The sequence below is a fragment of the Puma concolor genome, chromosome D4 (assembly GCF_028749965.1).
Source record: "Puma concolor isolate L17-30 chromosome D4, mPumCon1.1.hap2, whole genome shotgun sequence".
In the NCBI taxonomy this organism is placed as follows: Eukaryota; Metazoa; Chordata; class Mammalia; order Carnivora; family Felidae; genus Puma; species Puma concolor.
In genome coordinates this window covers 74,358,421-74,373,417 of record NC_141679.1, presented here as the reverse complement: position 1 = coordinate 74,373,417, position 14,997 = coordinate 74,358,421, and the positions used below count along the sequence as shown (strand labels likewise).

Sequence of the window (14,997 nt, the reverse complement as noted above, 5' to 3'; positions counted from 1 at the left end):
GCACACCAATCCCCAGTGACATCGAGGCAGCCAGAGGAGCAGGGAAGCCGGTTTGGGGGCCAGCTGGCGAGCGAGCGGTGTGCCCGCGGGTTGGGGGAAGGGTGGGAGGCGCTGGTTCCCAACACAGTGGAGGCCTTTGGAGAGCCACAGGGCAGCAATGGTGAGGTCACCCCCGGGGACAGGCAGCACAAGGCAGCAGCTGGGGGAGCACGTGGGGAACCCAGAGGGCCAAGGTCTCCAGCCCTCTGATGCTCTGTGGAGCCAGGACCCCTCCTCCAGCTCGCAGAACCTCCCCTCCTCCCACCTCAGCACACTCTCTGATCACAAGGCCGAGATCAGATGGGCAGTTGGACAGACACACCAACAGAATGCAAACAGAAACTCGGGTCCCTTTAGAAAGTCTTTGCAGGCATGGTCATGTGGCCTCCTACAGCCCCACCAGCGCCTGACACATGAGCTGGGTGTGATCGATGACGACTCAGCTCTGCAGCACGCCAACAGACTTGGGCACCGGCACTGCTGTCGTTTACATCTCGCTTTGCTATCTGACCTTGTTAAGTGCAGGCTCGTCTCCCCAACTAGACCAGAAAGTCCTTCCGGGAGGGCCTTTTCCACCTTGGCCTGGGGCAGAACTTGGCAAGTAACGGCCTCGGTGAGCTCTGGCTCCTGGAGGCACTTCCGGGATGAGGTCAAACCCGGGCCAGCCTTGGCACCAGCGCCAGGGCGCTGCTAAGACCCAGGGAGTCGGCCCCTGGGGAGTCAGCACGTGGGGCGGTCCAGCAAGCCCAGGGCCATCATCCACTCTAGGACATGCTGGTCCGAGGACGGCAGGCTCTTTCTGACTCCACTGGAATTTGATTATAACCCCACAGCGCTGCGATTATATGAGCTCAGCCAGGGAGCTAAGAGCAGGAGCTGGATGGCTTGGAACAGAGGAAAACAACAGTGTTTCTAGGCGGTCCTCCCCCGTTTTGCAGTTGGACAGACCTGGTTGAATCCCAGCTTTGCCACTTCCTGACTGTCTGCCTCAGGAAAGTCTATAGAATGGGAGTGGTAACATCCCTCCCTCTGAGAGCTAGTGAGCGGGTAAGTAACGAGAGCAGTCCGAGACCTCAACAAACAGCAGCTACTGTCGTTATTACCCGTACTTCATTTATCTAATAAATATTTGTTGAGCACCTGCTGATTTTCAGGGACTATACTAGGTCCTGGGGGTGAAGAAACAAATAAGAGAGACCGAGCTTTGGCCCTCAGGTTGTGGCAGACATAATAAGCCAATAAACAATTAAATAACATTATCGGTTGTGAAAAGGCCAAAAGGGAGAGATCCTATTTGAGCCTGGTGGTCAGAGAAGGCCTCTCCGAAGGGCCAGCAAGGCAAGTGCTCGGGAGAAATCGTTCCAGAGAGAAGGAACAGCACATGCAAGGGCTCTGAGCTGGGGTGGTTACCAGCATCATCTAATAGCGCTGGGGGTTCTTCTCTGTTCTGCTACCCCACCCAACCCCCAGGGATGTCACCCTTCAGGGCGGGGCCGGCTCCTGTGCTAAGTGTCCCCGGGGGAGCCAGCCCTGCCTCTCCTGCCCCAAAGTGCTCAGAAGCTGATCTTCCTAAAGGCATCAGAGGAGAAAGGGAACAAAGTGCCGCCCCTTGGCTTCGGGGAAGCGGGAGGATGTGGTGAGGCAATCCTACCACTTAACAACAGATTCCTTCCACTTCTCAGAACCCCCAACCCACTGCAGGGGAAGGACACGCCCAGCAAAGAAAGACCCCAAGATTCCCCGCACGAAGCCAGCTGGGGGCGGGAGCCGACCTGTCTCGTGAGGCTCCCCTGTCGGGTGAGCGGCGAGGCAGGGACCATGGTCCTTTCCAGCTTGGAAATGCTGCATCTCCACAAAGCTGGCCCTGCCTCTACCTAGCTGTTTGGGCTTCAGCAAATCCCTTCATCTCCCCGAGCCAAACTTCCTCCTCGGTTTCTGTTCTGAGCCTGGAATTCTGCCTAAATAACAATTCGTTTTACCTCATCATCAATTTTAAAGAGCACTTTCCCCATCCATGCTCTCATTTTGATCTTGACAATTCCATGAAGAGGTAGAGAGGGCTTGGACGGTTACTCCCGATTCAAGGAAGGGAAAAACAAAGGCTCGGGGTGGCTAAAGCCTTCGGGAGGTCTTATGGCCAGTGAGCAGCAGAAGAAAGACCCAAAGCCTTGGAGAACCACCTGTTGAGAGCTCCATCCCCAGCTAGGAGGCTGGCAGAAATGCTCCCCCTTGCAGACTGAGCCCAGAGGCAGCCAGCCTGCAAAGCTTTCAGAAGAGCTCTATCGGCCAACGAGTCTCACAGCAGCTGCAGAGCTCACTGGTAGCTTTTTGTATAACCCTGCCCTGCCCTAAGCTCCAGGATGGCGGCCCCTTCCCACAAAAGTGCAGGAAAGCCTCCCCTCACAGTGACAGAGCTGTCAGCATCCTAAGCTTGAGACATCCCCATCACACACCATGCTTCGCACAGTGCGAAGCACTTCACCAGTGGGGTCTTGGTCCTTCTTCCAACAACTTGCAAGGTAGAAGCTGTGACTCTCTCCATTTTCCTGACATCCATAAGAACCACTTCCTCTCCCCTCCCCTGTGGACAATCTCCTTTTAGAAAGTCCTATTTCTCTACCTGGGATGGTGACCATATGACCTGTCCCAACAGTAGAGCTCAGGGAAGCTGGGTGTCTGGCTCTGAGAGCCTGAAGCTGAAAGCCCCATAATGCTAGAGAATCCAGAAGCCTTCTGAGGCACCGAAGACCTAAAGCCAGGCCTAGCCTGGGGCCAGGAGTTGGCCGTCTTAGATGGGCAAACATTTTGGGAAGGCCTTTCCTCTCAAGGTTCCTTTCAAGGAACTTTGGAGGCTGGTCTGGATGAGAGAGAGAGCACAGAACCAGCTCCCTCCAGGGAAGCTAAATTCCCAGCTGTGGAAATCCGTCCACATCAGGGACCTCATTGCCTGCCTGGCGGCCTGCATATGAACAGTCTCTCTTAATCCCCCATGTGATCTACCTCATTGCTTTCGATGCTGTTGCACACTGTTCCCTGTAATACCAGGACCCATGGTCAAGGCTGTAAACAGCCCTGAAGGCATCCTCACATGACTCACTCAGAGGCAGGACCTCCTGATGGCACAGCACTGGGCCCGGACAACTGCATTCAAACATGAGCATCCTCAAATCCAACCAGAAACCCAGGTCCTCCTGGACTCTTTAAAACCCTCATCTTGGGGCACCTGGGTGGCTCTGTCAGTTAAGCCTCTGACTTTGGCTCAGATCATGATCTCACAGCTCAGGAGTTCGAGCCCTGCGTTGGGCTCTGTGCTGACAGACTCTCAGAGCCTGGAGTCTGCTTTGGATTCTGTGTCCCTCTCTCCCTGCCCCTCCCTTGCTCTCTCTCTCTCAAAAATAAATAAACAGTATGGGGCTCAAACTCATGAGCTGCGAAATCATGACCTGGGCCGAAGTCGGACGCTCAACCGACTGAACCACCCAGGCACCCCAACATTAAAAAAATTATCCAAAAAAAATCAACATCTTGCCTTACCTCCTTGTTCCTGAATTAATATAATCTTTGTATGAACTAAAACCTCTTCTGCTACTATTTGTTCATTTGCTTTGACAAAAGTCCTCCCATTTAATTCTAATAACCTTATGACGCAGGTAGGAAGGAAAGGCACAGCTGTTACCATTTTCCAGATGGGAACACTAAGGCTCAGAGAGGTTAAGTCAGATGCTGCAGGAGACCTCCAGAAAGGAGATTCAAATTCTGTCTTCTGCCTCCTCCAAAGCCTGCAACCTTACCACATTTGTATTACAAGCAACATGAGATATCCCTCTTAGCTTACTTTTTAAAAGGTCAATAAATCATTGGTGATGTCTCCAATGGAGAATAAATGAATATGAAAAGCTCTCCCCCTGTTATGAAGCTGACAATAATAATAACTACCATTTACGGAGTACTCACTGTGTGCCAGGCTCTGTGCTAAGTGCCTTGGACAGGGTATCTTATTGAATCTCATTTAATCATTACAACAACCCTGCCAGGTAGGCCCCATCAGCCTTTCTTCAGAGAGGACTATGTGACTTGCCCGGATCATTCAGTTAGGAAATGGCAGAGCCAAGATTCAAGTCTAGGTCTTCCTAACCACAAAGCATAGGCTCTTCGATTAATAGAGCCAAGATCAGATTTGAAGAGACTGGTCCTTGACCAACATTGGGCCCTTTGACCCAATGCCCCTGGTGTTCTGAAGCCAGTAGGGAGGCTGCATCTGTCCCATGGATTTGCAGGGATTGAAGGATACCTGTCCGGGAGAATAGCGACTCCAGGACCAAGGACTACGTAGGACAATCCCACCAGGGACCTACTGCTGGGAAAACCCAGCATGCTGCCACCCAGGCAAGTGGGATTTTCTAATGAAGTGGGAAAATCTCTCCAAATCCTGACTCCCTTGCCCTGGTTTCTTTTTGGGTGCCCCCTGCATGTTAGACAATGAAGATAAACCACTTGTCAGAAGTTCCAATTAAGATGTGAGTTTGGGGTTCCCCATGGGGACCCAAAACCACCATGTGGAGCCTGTTTGGGGCTACAGAGCAAGCAGGCATCTTGTCTTCCTGTTATAGACATGCCTCACAAGCAGCAGCCCTGTTATGAGAAAAGAGAGGCTTCTGGATGCCTGTGAGCTCCAATCTCCCAGCCCCTCTGGGTCAGAACTCCTGGTGCTTTACTGAAATAAAAGGCCCCTGGATCAATATCCCTTCATCAGCTTTGGAGAGCTAGGTCACAACTCCCTGGAAGCCAATAAGTAGAAGTGCTTTTCTCTACGAAAACAAACCAGACTGGCAGGAAGCTCTCTTGGCATTAAAGAACCCAGAGCTTGATTTCAGCCCCTACCAGAGAGAACTGGAATCCAGAGGGGTGAGGCTGAGGGGCCAGGGCTCTGGCATTTCTCAGCCTGGTCCACAGCTCCTAGGCTGTTTTCTGCCTTTGCCAGATACTTCCTGTGCCTGGTGGAGATGTGCCAACCCAGGGGAGGACATCTAATGCCTTTCTGGCCCTCAGGTTGCCACTGTAGGCAATCGAGGTCCCCAGCTCAGCTCCAACAATGTCCACTGCCCTTTGGAACTCTCTGCTCTCCCCTGAAGCTAACTGGTCAACTCTGTCATCTCCCCCAGTCATCTGTTCACCCAAGGGGACACTCTTGAAGGCCTGCACCTCTTTTCATAGCCAGGAAACAAAGGAATGATTTTTCAATCACAAGCCACATACACATTCCTTCCCAAAAGGGTGTACTCCTCTTGGCCAGCATAGACCGTGCCCTACCCCAGCATCTTGTCCCATAAGACTGGCCCGTTCCCCAGACTGTGAGGTGGGACCGACTCAAGCAGAAGCAGAGGACAGAAATGGGTCTAATGAATCCTTGCTTGGAACAGATACTGCCCCTGCTCATATTAGCAGACACCCAAGGTCGGGAACAGAAAATTTGCGGAAAATTTAAGTCATCGTATGGCTCAGTGGCTCTCAACTTTTTCACAGCCATGGACTTCTGTGATTAAACCCCTGGTCTGAAGATATTTTTGTCTTCCAAAGCAGTAAGTCATTTGCCTGATTTTGTTCAGCAAAGGGATAGCACTGCTCGTATGAGCTTCTGAGCAGACTGAAATAACCAAGAATACCAACCACATTATTCCAGCCCCAAACACGGACACTTAATATTTTCTTTAGCCTGCATTATCTGGCCCAGGTAAAGATGCAATTACCTTCAGGCCTTTTAAAACACTGACAAGATTCTGTAGGAGGGGTCATGGGTGGTACTTCCGGGAAAGAGAGGAAGAAAGAGGCAGGCACAAGAATTGGGGAAATCTCCAGAAGGAGGGCTACCACCTAGGTAAATAAGGTGATGCACAGCTGTCAGGCCACACCCTCTCTGGGAACCCCGCAGGTGCTGGTGACCAGAGGTTCCTGAGCAGGGGATCACAACGTCCTTCTGTCCCCTCTAGACACTTCTGTGCCCACTGCTCTTCCACGCAGAGGTGAGAGGCACTGAGGTAGGGACTGCTGTCCCCATTCTACAGGGGGAGAAACCTGACCAGGACCACTGTACAAGATGATGTGGAGCCTGGCACCAGAACCCTGGACTAGCCCCAGACCAATGTCATCTCACTAGCACCAGGTCACGGAGCTCTCTCCTCTGATCCAGGGGCAAGGACTCACCTCTGCTAGATACAGCACACAGAATTTCAGGTCTTCTGAAGAACCTTGGAGGAAACAAAAAGTAAGACTTGCATTAGAGTTGGCTGCAGAGTCTAAGCAGCTTGCTCCAGTAATGCCAGCTGCCTTGCCCAGAAGCCTGTATGCAGTACTTCCTGGAAAAAGAGGAGGAAAGAGGCAAGCACAGGGGACAGGGGAATCTCTGGAGGAAAGCCCACTTAATGGCCAAGCAGACTGAGGCACAGCAGTAAGGCCTCTGTCCACAAGTGGGCCTCACTCAAGGAATGCTGAGGTCCCACCCTCATGAGAGGCAGCCAGGAGCACCCTCTGGGCATCAAACAGCCACATGCGGGGACCCGTCGTCCACCTTAGGAGGCCTCCGTCTTTCCCCACTCCCTGTGATGAGAGACACGGAGGCAGCACACATTTGGGTTTTCCTTCAAATGCTCCCAACTGCCTTCACCATTTTGAAATTCAACAAGGAGCCACACATTTGCTGGATGGACCTAGGAATGTGTGGGCTGTGCAGTGAGCTCCCCAATCATGGGCTGGCTGTCACCCACAGATGGTTTCCCAGCCCAGGCCCAGCCCCCTGGTGTTTTCCTGGAGTCCTAATCTCAAATCCCAGATTCAACCATCCTCCACCTCTCCACCTGGGAGGCAGCTGGGAAGGACCATCAGGCTCTCTGCTCCTGCAGCAGAAGAGTGGAGGAAGAGCACCTACAGAAGATGTATTTAGTCAGGGTGCTTCAGAAATGCAAAGATCAAGAGAGGCCCCCAGCTTGTTGGGGACGGCTTCTTGGAAGAGGATCCTCTGGAACTCGAATGCAAGATGGGAAGAAAGGACACTCCGGGAGGTGGGAACAGCATGAACAAAGGCATGTAGGTACAGAAGCACACGGTGTGGTTCAAGGTATAGCAAGTGTGAAGAAGACCTGCCCCTCCCTGACCGTTGTGGGCTGCTCCCCGGACCCTGGCATTACTCCCCACCAGGGCATTCTTCTGGGCACAGGCCTGGCATGGTTGATTTCCTGAATGTCGAGCAATTGGCCTCACTGGGCAGGGTGTCGTTTTGAGAGAAAGGACAGTACAACACGTGTAACGACACACACGTACGGTGCCATGCACCACCCACGGTGCCAAACGCTGTCCGTGTATAAGCTCAACCCTTGTAAACACCCCTCCGGGGCAGGGGTGATTGTCACCCATGATTCATGTGAGGAAACTGAGGCTCAACACATATTTGAATCAAAGAAATTGCCCAGTGAACCAAAACGTGCTGCAAAGTTAAGGTGACAAAGTAACAGAGACAGTCGGTCAAGCCAATTCCTAAGAAAAGGCCCTTGTGTGGGTGAAGGCCGGTCCCCTCCGGAAGCACGTACATGGGTGGTTCCGTGGGCAAAACTATCCCTAGGGCCAGGGGTGCCAGCAAGAGCTAGATAAAAATAGTTCATAAGTGAGGCGCCTGGCTCGCTCAATCAGTAGAGCGTGCAACTCTTAGTCTCAAGAGTCATGAGTTCAAGCCCCACGTTGGGCGTGGAGCCTACTTAAAAAAAAAAAAAAAAGTCCGTAAGTAAGTAGGGGGTTCACTTTGGACTTAGAAGAAATCCTTCTACTTCTCCACATTTAAAGGAGGGTTTAGAGGGGTACCAGGCAGCTCAGTGGGTTAAGCCTCTACTGAAACTCTTGGTTTCAGCTCAGGTCACGATCTCACAGTTTGTAGGTTCGTGTGTTCGAGCCCTACATCAAAGCCCCAAGCTCTGCTTGGGATTCATTCTCTTTCTCTCAAAATAAATAAGCATTTAATAAAAAATAAATAAAAGAGGGTTGGGAGAGAGAGGGCCCCACCTAAAGGGCCCCATCATGTTTCAGAAACCTCTCATTTGAGGGGCACCTGGGGGCTCAGTTGGGCTAAGTGTCAGACTCTTGGTTTTGGCTCAGTTCAAGAGCTCATGATTTCATGAGTTGGAGCCCCGCATCGGGCTCTGGGCTGACAGTGTGGAGCCTGCTTGCGATTCTTTCTCTCTCTCTGCCCCTCCTCCACTCATGCTGTCTCTGTCTCTCTCAAAATAAATAAACTTAAAAGAAACCTCCCATTTGAAAGCTTCTGCCAACTCCTTGCCTTGTTGAGGATGGAGACAAGGGAAGGTGGTTTCTTTTGTTTAAGAAAACATACTTGGATGTCTCCTTGACTTTCCAGAAGCAGATCTGAGTGCCAAGGGGGAAACAAAAAGCTCTATGTAAGAAAATAACAGAAATTTGGGTTTTAGATGCTGGCAGTGAGAGGAAAGAAGGCTCTAGAAGGGAGGGGAAAGCCAAGGAAATGGGAGTCTCAGGGAGACAGTAGGCCGAGGTTGGGGGAAACTCAGCCTACTACATACCCCTAATGGCTAGGGGGTGGTTGATGATTGCTTGACAACTTTTCCTGTGCTGTGACACGCCCTACCACCACCCTCCTACATTACCCCAAACCTTCACTGAAATCCACTGCACATCACGGCCTTGTGCTGGCAGCGCTCTGAGAGAAGGACGGAATGGGGTCAGTGCTCAGCATGTTTCACAGCCTCACAAAGGGACAACAAGACTCGGGAGCCCAGGGTGCCAGGAAGGAGCCCCGGCTGCAGAAAAGCAGGCTGCGAGCTGGAGGACCCAGGAGAGCAAACTCGGCCATCAGAAACCCTTCTGCAACATCAGACTGGGCTCTGGGCTCTCCAGAGTATGGAAACGGGGTGAGTGTAAAGGACAAGGGACACAGAGGCACACAGGTGGGTTTTCCACCCAACGTTCCAACTGCCTTTACCATTTGGAAATTCCACAAGAAGTCATCGGCTCCTGGATGAACCCTGCTTCCCGCCCCCCCGCCCCCAAGGATCGTGGGCCATGCAGAAAGGGTCCCAGAGGCACACAGATGGCTTCCCCACCCAGGTCTGACCCCTCTGTCATGTTTCCAGAGCCCTCTCAAGCCTGGTCTGAGATCCCAGACTCAGCCATTCTCCAAGCCCTCTCCACCCTGTGTGACAAGCCTGGAGGCATGTTGTTTCCATTTTCCAGTTGCAGAAACTGAGACCCAGGGAGAGGAAACAACGTGTACGGGCACGCAGCAAGTAAGGGGCAGAGCTGAGATTTGAACCCAGGACTGCTGCCTCCGAAGCCTATGTTCTGACCACCGCATCACACTTCTGCTCCCCACACTGGCGCCACCCCAGAGATGGGGGTGCATCTCTTCCCCTGTCGTCGCCCTGGCAGCCAGCACTGAGGTGAGCTCTGAGGATGTGCTCGGCAATTGTCAACTGACTAAATTTAACCCCAAGGCAGTCCAGCAGCTGGGACCTACGCAGCTGAGTTCCCAAGACAGGGCTCCTGGCCCCCCAGGGTAGATGGAGAGCCCAAGAATCAGCTGGACATTTCCAGGCCATCCTGAAAGACCAGAGCAGGCCAGGAAGACACCCAGTGGGTGGGATGCTGGCCGCCTGGAAGGTAGAAACACAAAGACCAGCAAAGCCAGTGGGCGGCAGAGACAGGAAGAGGCCACAATGGGCCCCGGATGACCGGAGATGTCCCAATTGTTAGCGCCAGCTCTCCGCCTGTTCCCATTACACTGCTGTTCGGACCTGCTGAAGCTTGGGGGATGCTGGGCAGGAGGAGGGCAGGTTTAAGTGGCCACCACCAGCTGGGAGCCCTGGAGGAGAAGGTGCTGCTCCCCAGCCCCCAAGCTGGGCAGCACTTCTAGTCTCCTTCTAGTCATTCATGCATTCGTTCACCTAATAACCATTCACTGGGCACCCACAATGTCTGTGCCTTGTGCTAGACCCTGGGAGGATGCTTGGCCAGCAGAGCTAAGCTCCATTCAGGCAAGTCACACACGGGAGTCATTGGTCCCTGGGTGGGACAGATTCTCCCCCGCCCCCAGGAAAAGCCCTCGCCAGCCCCAGCCTGCAGGAAAGGCCAGTGTGCTCCTTGTTACCATCTTTGCCCCCAAGTGAACTTGCCACACATGTTGACTTGAAAGGGACACACCTGCGAGGCACAAGCAACATTAATCAGAAACCATTCTGCCACCAGAAGCTCCAGCTGAGGTCCTAAATGGATCTCTTAAGGGCCTCACTCAGGCACTTGCTACAGCAGCAGGTCTCTTTGGGCGCCAGGGAGATGGGCAGGGAGTCAGGCACCAGGACCCCGGACCCCACAGCTCCAACTCTGACTGCAGGAGAAGGGGACACTGAACTTCTGCAAACCCCAGGACCCACAGCCTGTCTCTGGGGGCAGGGGAGGAGGCAGAGGGGTCCACCAATGCCTGGAGAGAAATGTAAGCGATGGAATGTGCACCCGGGTGCTCAGTGTCACTGAGCCATGTCCCCGGAGAGCCGCATTTGCTGTTAGCTGGCTGGCACCTGCTGCAGAAGGGCGAGACAACATGTCTGCACCAAACCATCTGCCCGCAAGCCCAGGACAGGCACACACGTGCACATGCCCCACACCCAGGCCAACCCGATAGGCTCTGATGACCGCGGTCATCTCTCCTGAGGAGTCCTGGCCTTGGCCACCTTCAGCCCACCGTTTTCAGGGAGAGGATGTGGTCTCCGGCTCCAGGAAGCCATGCCTGCACAAGGCTGCTGTTCACATGAGCTCAGCATCTGGAAGGTTTCTCTGCGGCGCCTCAGGCCCCACCCCACCCACTCTGACCAGCTGCCACCCGGTGGAAGATGGGGCTCACCCTGGTCTGAGGGCTCCAGGAGGGGAAGATCCCACCAATTCCCAGCCGAGGCGACCCACCCAAGGATGGAGGTAGGACATATGGGCACCGTCCAGCATCTCACGGCAACCTCAGGGTCCGTGTGGGGATGTCAGGGCTGGGGAAGAACATAAAGGGCTGGCCCAACCCTTCTTTCACAGAGACGCCGGAGCCCAGAAGAGGCAAAGGGCCAACTGAAGCACGTTAGCAGCAAAGCCGAGCCCAGACTCCAAACACCCAGCTACTACCCTCGGCTCTTCCACTGCCCTCTTCTCTCTCCCACCCACCCCCCACCCAACGCACAGCCAGTTTGAGCCCCTCTTCTTTCCCCTCCCTCCTTCAGGAAGCCGAGCAGACAGACACAGGGGCCCAGACCCGAGCGAGGAGCAGGATGAGCACAACTGAGTGAAGGCTCAGTTCTTACAACCAGTCAGCCCATATTACCGAGCAGCCCACCCCTGACTGGGCCCTGATGGTCTGAGCCCACAGAGGAAGGGCCTGCCCAGCGAGTGCCTGTGTGAGTCCGAGCGCAGGGGGGTGGCAGGGAGAACGGTGTGCGGGGGGGGGGGGGGGGGGAAGCCGGGTATGAGGGAAATGGGGAGGGGCAGGGAAGCCAAGGGCGGAGTCCACTGTAGCTCTCACCTGCCCCTGCCCGTGGGCACTGGGGAGCCAGGGTCCCAGCAGAACTTGCTCAGAGGGTCGCTCCTCACCTCCTTGGTCAGGCCCAGCCGCCCCAAGGGAAGGGCTGCCCGGGAGAGGCTACTTGCTTTTTGTCCCCCCTCAGGGACTGCCCTGGGCAGTGGGCAGCAGAAAGCTCGAGACAGAGAAGGAGAAGTTGTGAGCGACTTCCTGAGCGGGGCAGCCCGAGTGGAGGTTCTCACACCCCCTGGGTTTCTAAGGAGGAAGAACAGTGGGGGCGCCGAACACACAGGAACACAGGACAGGTCTGCAAACGGGCAGGAAGTTTTCCTGGAGCAAAACCCGTCAAAACAGAATTCTTTCGCTGGGTAATATTTTCCTCCCTGCCCCTGTCGCCCATACTCAAACAGGTCTGTTGTTGTTTTCATAATCTGCGAGAGGAAATCGAGCCCCTTTCGGCAGAGACTTCAGGCGCCAAACCAAATCGCTCAACAGATACTCCCAGCTGGCTTCCCCTTCCCCTCTTCCTCGGAGTGGAAAGTTTGCGGGAGACGTTCGCGTCATGCTCCCACGCGCTCCCTGCTCCTGGGGCTCTGGCCTGGGCGACGCAGCTGGGTGGCGACGGAGTGGGGCACGCCCATCGGGGTTCTGTGTGGGGAGTGGGGGCGGCAGCTAGCACGGCCTGGGCACCTGGCGTGGGCCGGGCATTCTGCGTATGACCTAATGTAATCTTTTTTTTTTTAAGTTTTATTTATTTTTGAGAGAGAGAGAGAGCGCATGTGCATGAGCAGGGGAGGGGCAGAGAGAGGGAGACACGGAATCTGAAGCAGGCTCCAGGCTCTGAGCTGTCAGCACAGAGCCCGACATGGGGCTCAAACCCACAAACCATGAGATCGTGACCTGAGCCGAAGTCAGATGCTTAATCCACTGAGCCACCCAGACGCCCCTGACCTAACTTAATCTTCACAGCAACCTACTGGTGGCCCCACTTGCATGTGAGGCAACAGGCTCAAAGAGGTTGAGTAAAACTTGCCCAAGGTCACAGGTGGTGAGGGGCAGGACCCAGGTTTAAACACAGGTCTGTCTGAGTCCAAAGCTCTTCCCACTCCACTCCACGGCCTCCCTGAAACGTGCCCGGGACAGAAACCTCCCAGCAAAGCTCCGGGGGTACGGTACAGCCTAGAATGGAAGGCAGGTGTCGGAGAGCCTGGCGGCCTGGGGGCAGGGCCTGACCCGACTACACATGCTCAGATGCCCCGTGGCTGGCTGGCAGCCCCACTGTCGGAGGCACTGATCCGAGCTGGGCATCCGTGCCACCCAGAGTAGTGGAGCTCGGGGCAAGTGGGAGGGAGTCCGGGGCATCTCGGGTCCACACCTACCTTCCTGCAGCTTCACACTCTGGAGGTAGAGGGGGTTCCTCAGGACGTTGCAGCGGCCCGGCTCATCTTCCTTGGTGAAGAGCAGCAGATCCGAGTAGGCAAATAGCGTCACCTGCATCGTGAAGGAGCAAACACAAGCGGCTGTTCTGCTGTCCCAGAGGCCAGGAGCCACAGCCTCCCCAGGACGTCTGGGCAAGGGGTCCTTGTCATCTCGGGCAGAAGCAGACTATATCAGACTCTCAGTGTGGCGTCGGCCAAAGGCAGACACCTGATCCACAATCAGACTTCCCCTTCTCTCTACGGTGTTCTACACCCCCAGTCCTTATAGTGGGGAAAACAGCATAACACAAGACCCTCACCTTTGGTGGCAGATGGCCCCTGCAGGTGTCTCCACAGCCCAACACCCCCCCACCCCCAGGCCATCTTTCTGCCTAACCGCCCCCCTGGAATCTCCAGCCCAGTGCCACTGGCTCACTGCTGGCTTGGAGCCACCCGTGAGCTGAGGGATATTTGCACATTTGCTCGGATTCTCCTCTAAACGTCTGGCTGAAAGAGCACAGTGCACTTGGAATCAGAAGTCCTGAGGCTCCTACCCGACTCAGGAGCCGTGAAAACTTGGTTAGGGTCCCTGAACCCTCAGCTTCGGTTTGGTCATCCATATAGACACGGGACAGCCCCTGCCCAGGTCCCTCACAGGCTTCTTTCACGAGCCCTGTGTAGACTGTGAATCGAAGCATCATGCAATGTGAGTCCTTGCTGTCACATTCCTCGCGGATAATTTTAACTGCATTAATGCATAATCGGTTCAAGAAAAAGCCAGTTACTTACGCACCAGTACAGACATGTATGGAACTTTTATCTCTTTTTTATGCACTAGCTGCTCCAAAAATAAAGGAGGAAGCTATTTTTAGACATTATAGGTAAACCAACAGGCATGCTCAGCATAGTTTCATGCTAAAAAAAACCCACTTGATCCCCAAATGCCACTGAAGATTACACTGCTCTCTGTTTCGTAAATCCTGCAGTGGCCTTTAGTTAAAAGCAATAAAGATCCAATTTTACATTCTCCGAAGAGGACAAAATATTATTAGTTATGTGAACTTCCCTTGGAGGTGTCACAACCTGACATGTCACTTCTCATGGGGTAAGAAGAGTCAGCCAGAGGGCTTTGCATGCATCCCCGAAGGCCACAGCCAGCGTGTACTGGATGGTTGCTGGAGTTTAAACAGTCAACATGTTGACATTTAGCTATCAGACTGTTAACAGACCTAACAGCTCCACCTCTGATGCCCTCTCCTACAGAAATACTTACGAGGATATATTAATGTGAAACCAGAAGGATATTCTCAGCAGCATCTTTGTAATAAAAAAGTAAAGAACACAGATGCCCATCAAGAGAGGGTGGATAAAATAAATTATTCCCCCCTTCCCATGGTAGAATTGTATGCAACTGTGAAAAGAATAAAGGAAAGCTGTCCGGGCAGAAATTGCGTGGGCAGAGTGCCCACCCTGCACTATGTAAGTCAAATAGTGCAACGTGCAAGAATGCCTCCAGTTTAGTCCAATCTTGTAAAATGGAACTGTCAATTTGTACTTTTGTCTAAAATACTCACCACCACACTCTTCACTCTGGGGAGTAGAATTTCATACATTTCTGTTTAATTTGCACTGTATTGCAAGAGAGTCTATTACTTTCGAGATTTAAAAATATATAGGGGCGCCTGGGTGGCTCAGTCGGTTGGGCATCCAACTTCGGCTCAGGTCATGATCTCACAGTCTGTGAGTTCGAGCCCCGCATCGGGCTCTGTGCTGACAGCTCAGAGCCCGGAGCCTGTTTCAGATTCTGTGTCTCCCTCTCTCTATGTCCCTCCCCCACTCGCACTCTGTCTCCCTCTGTCTCAAAAATAAATAAACATTAAAAATATATAAATATTTTTCAAAGGACCTCTTGGCTTCTTGAGCACAGTGCAAACAGACATTTGAAGGCATCTGGGTCACAGAGACAATAGG

At 53.5% G+C, this 14,997-nt stretch overlaps 1 protein-coding gene across 7 annotated transcripts in view; it reads right to left on the bottom strand.

Moving 5' to 3' along the window:
* Positions 1-14,997, bottom strand: part of RGS3 (regulator of G protein signaling 3) — a 140,361-nt gene that overhangs the window by 56,486 nt on the left and 68,878 nt on the right. For 5 of the 7 annotated variants that reach the window (XM_086683765.1, XM_025933148.2, XM_086683766.1 and 2 more), the window contains 2 exons: positions 12,988-13,099; positions 6,241-6,284 (listed from right to left, as the gene is read on the bottom strand). In XM_086683765.1, the coding sequence (XP_086539891.1) occupies positions 6,241-6,284; positions 12,988-13,099 (156 nt within the window). Of the gene's footprint in view, positions 1-304; positions 3,337-6,240; positions 6,285-12,987; positions 13,100-13,580; positions 14,685-14,997 lie in introns of those variants that run through there. The other 2 variants (XM_086683767.1, XM_086683769.1) reach the window with 2 other exon arrangements.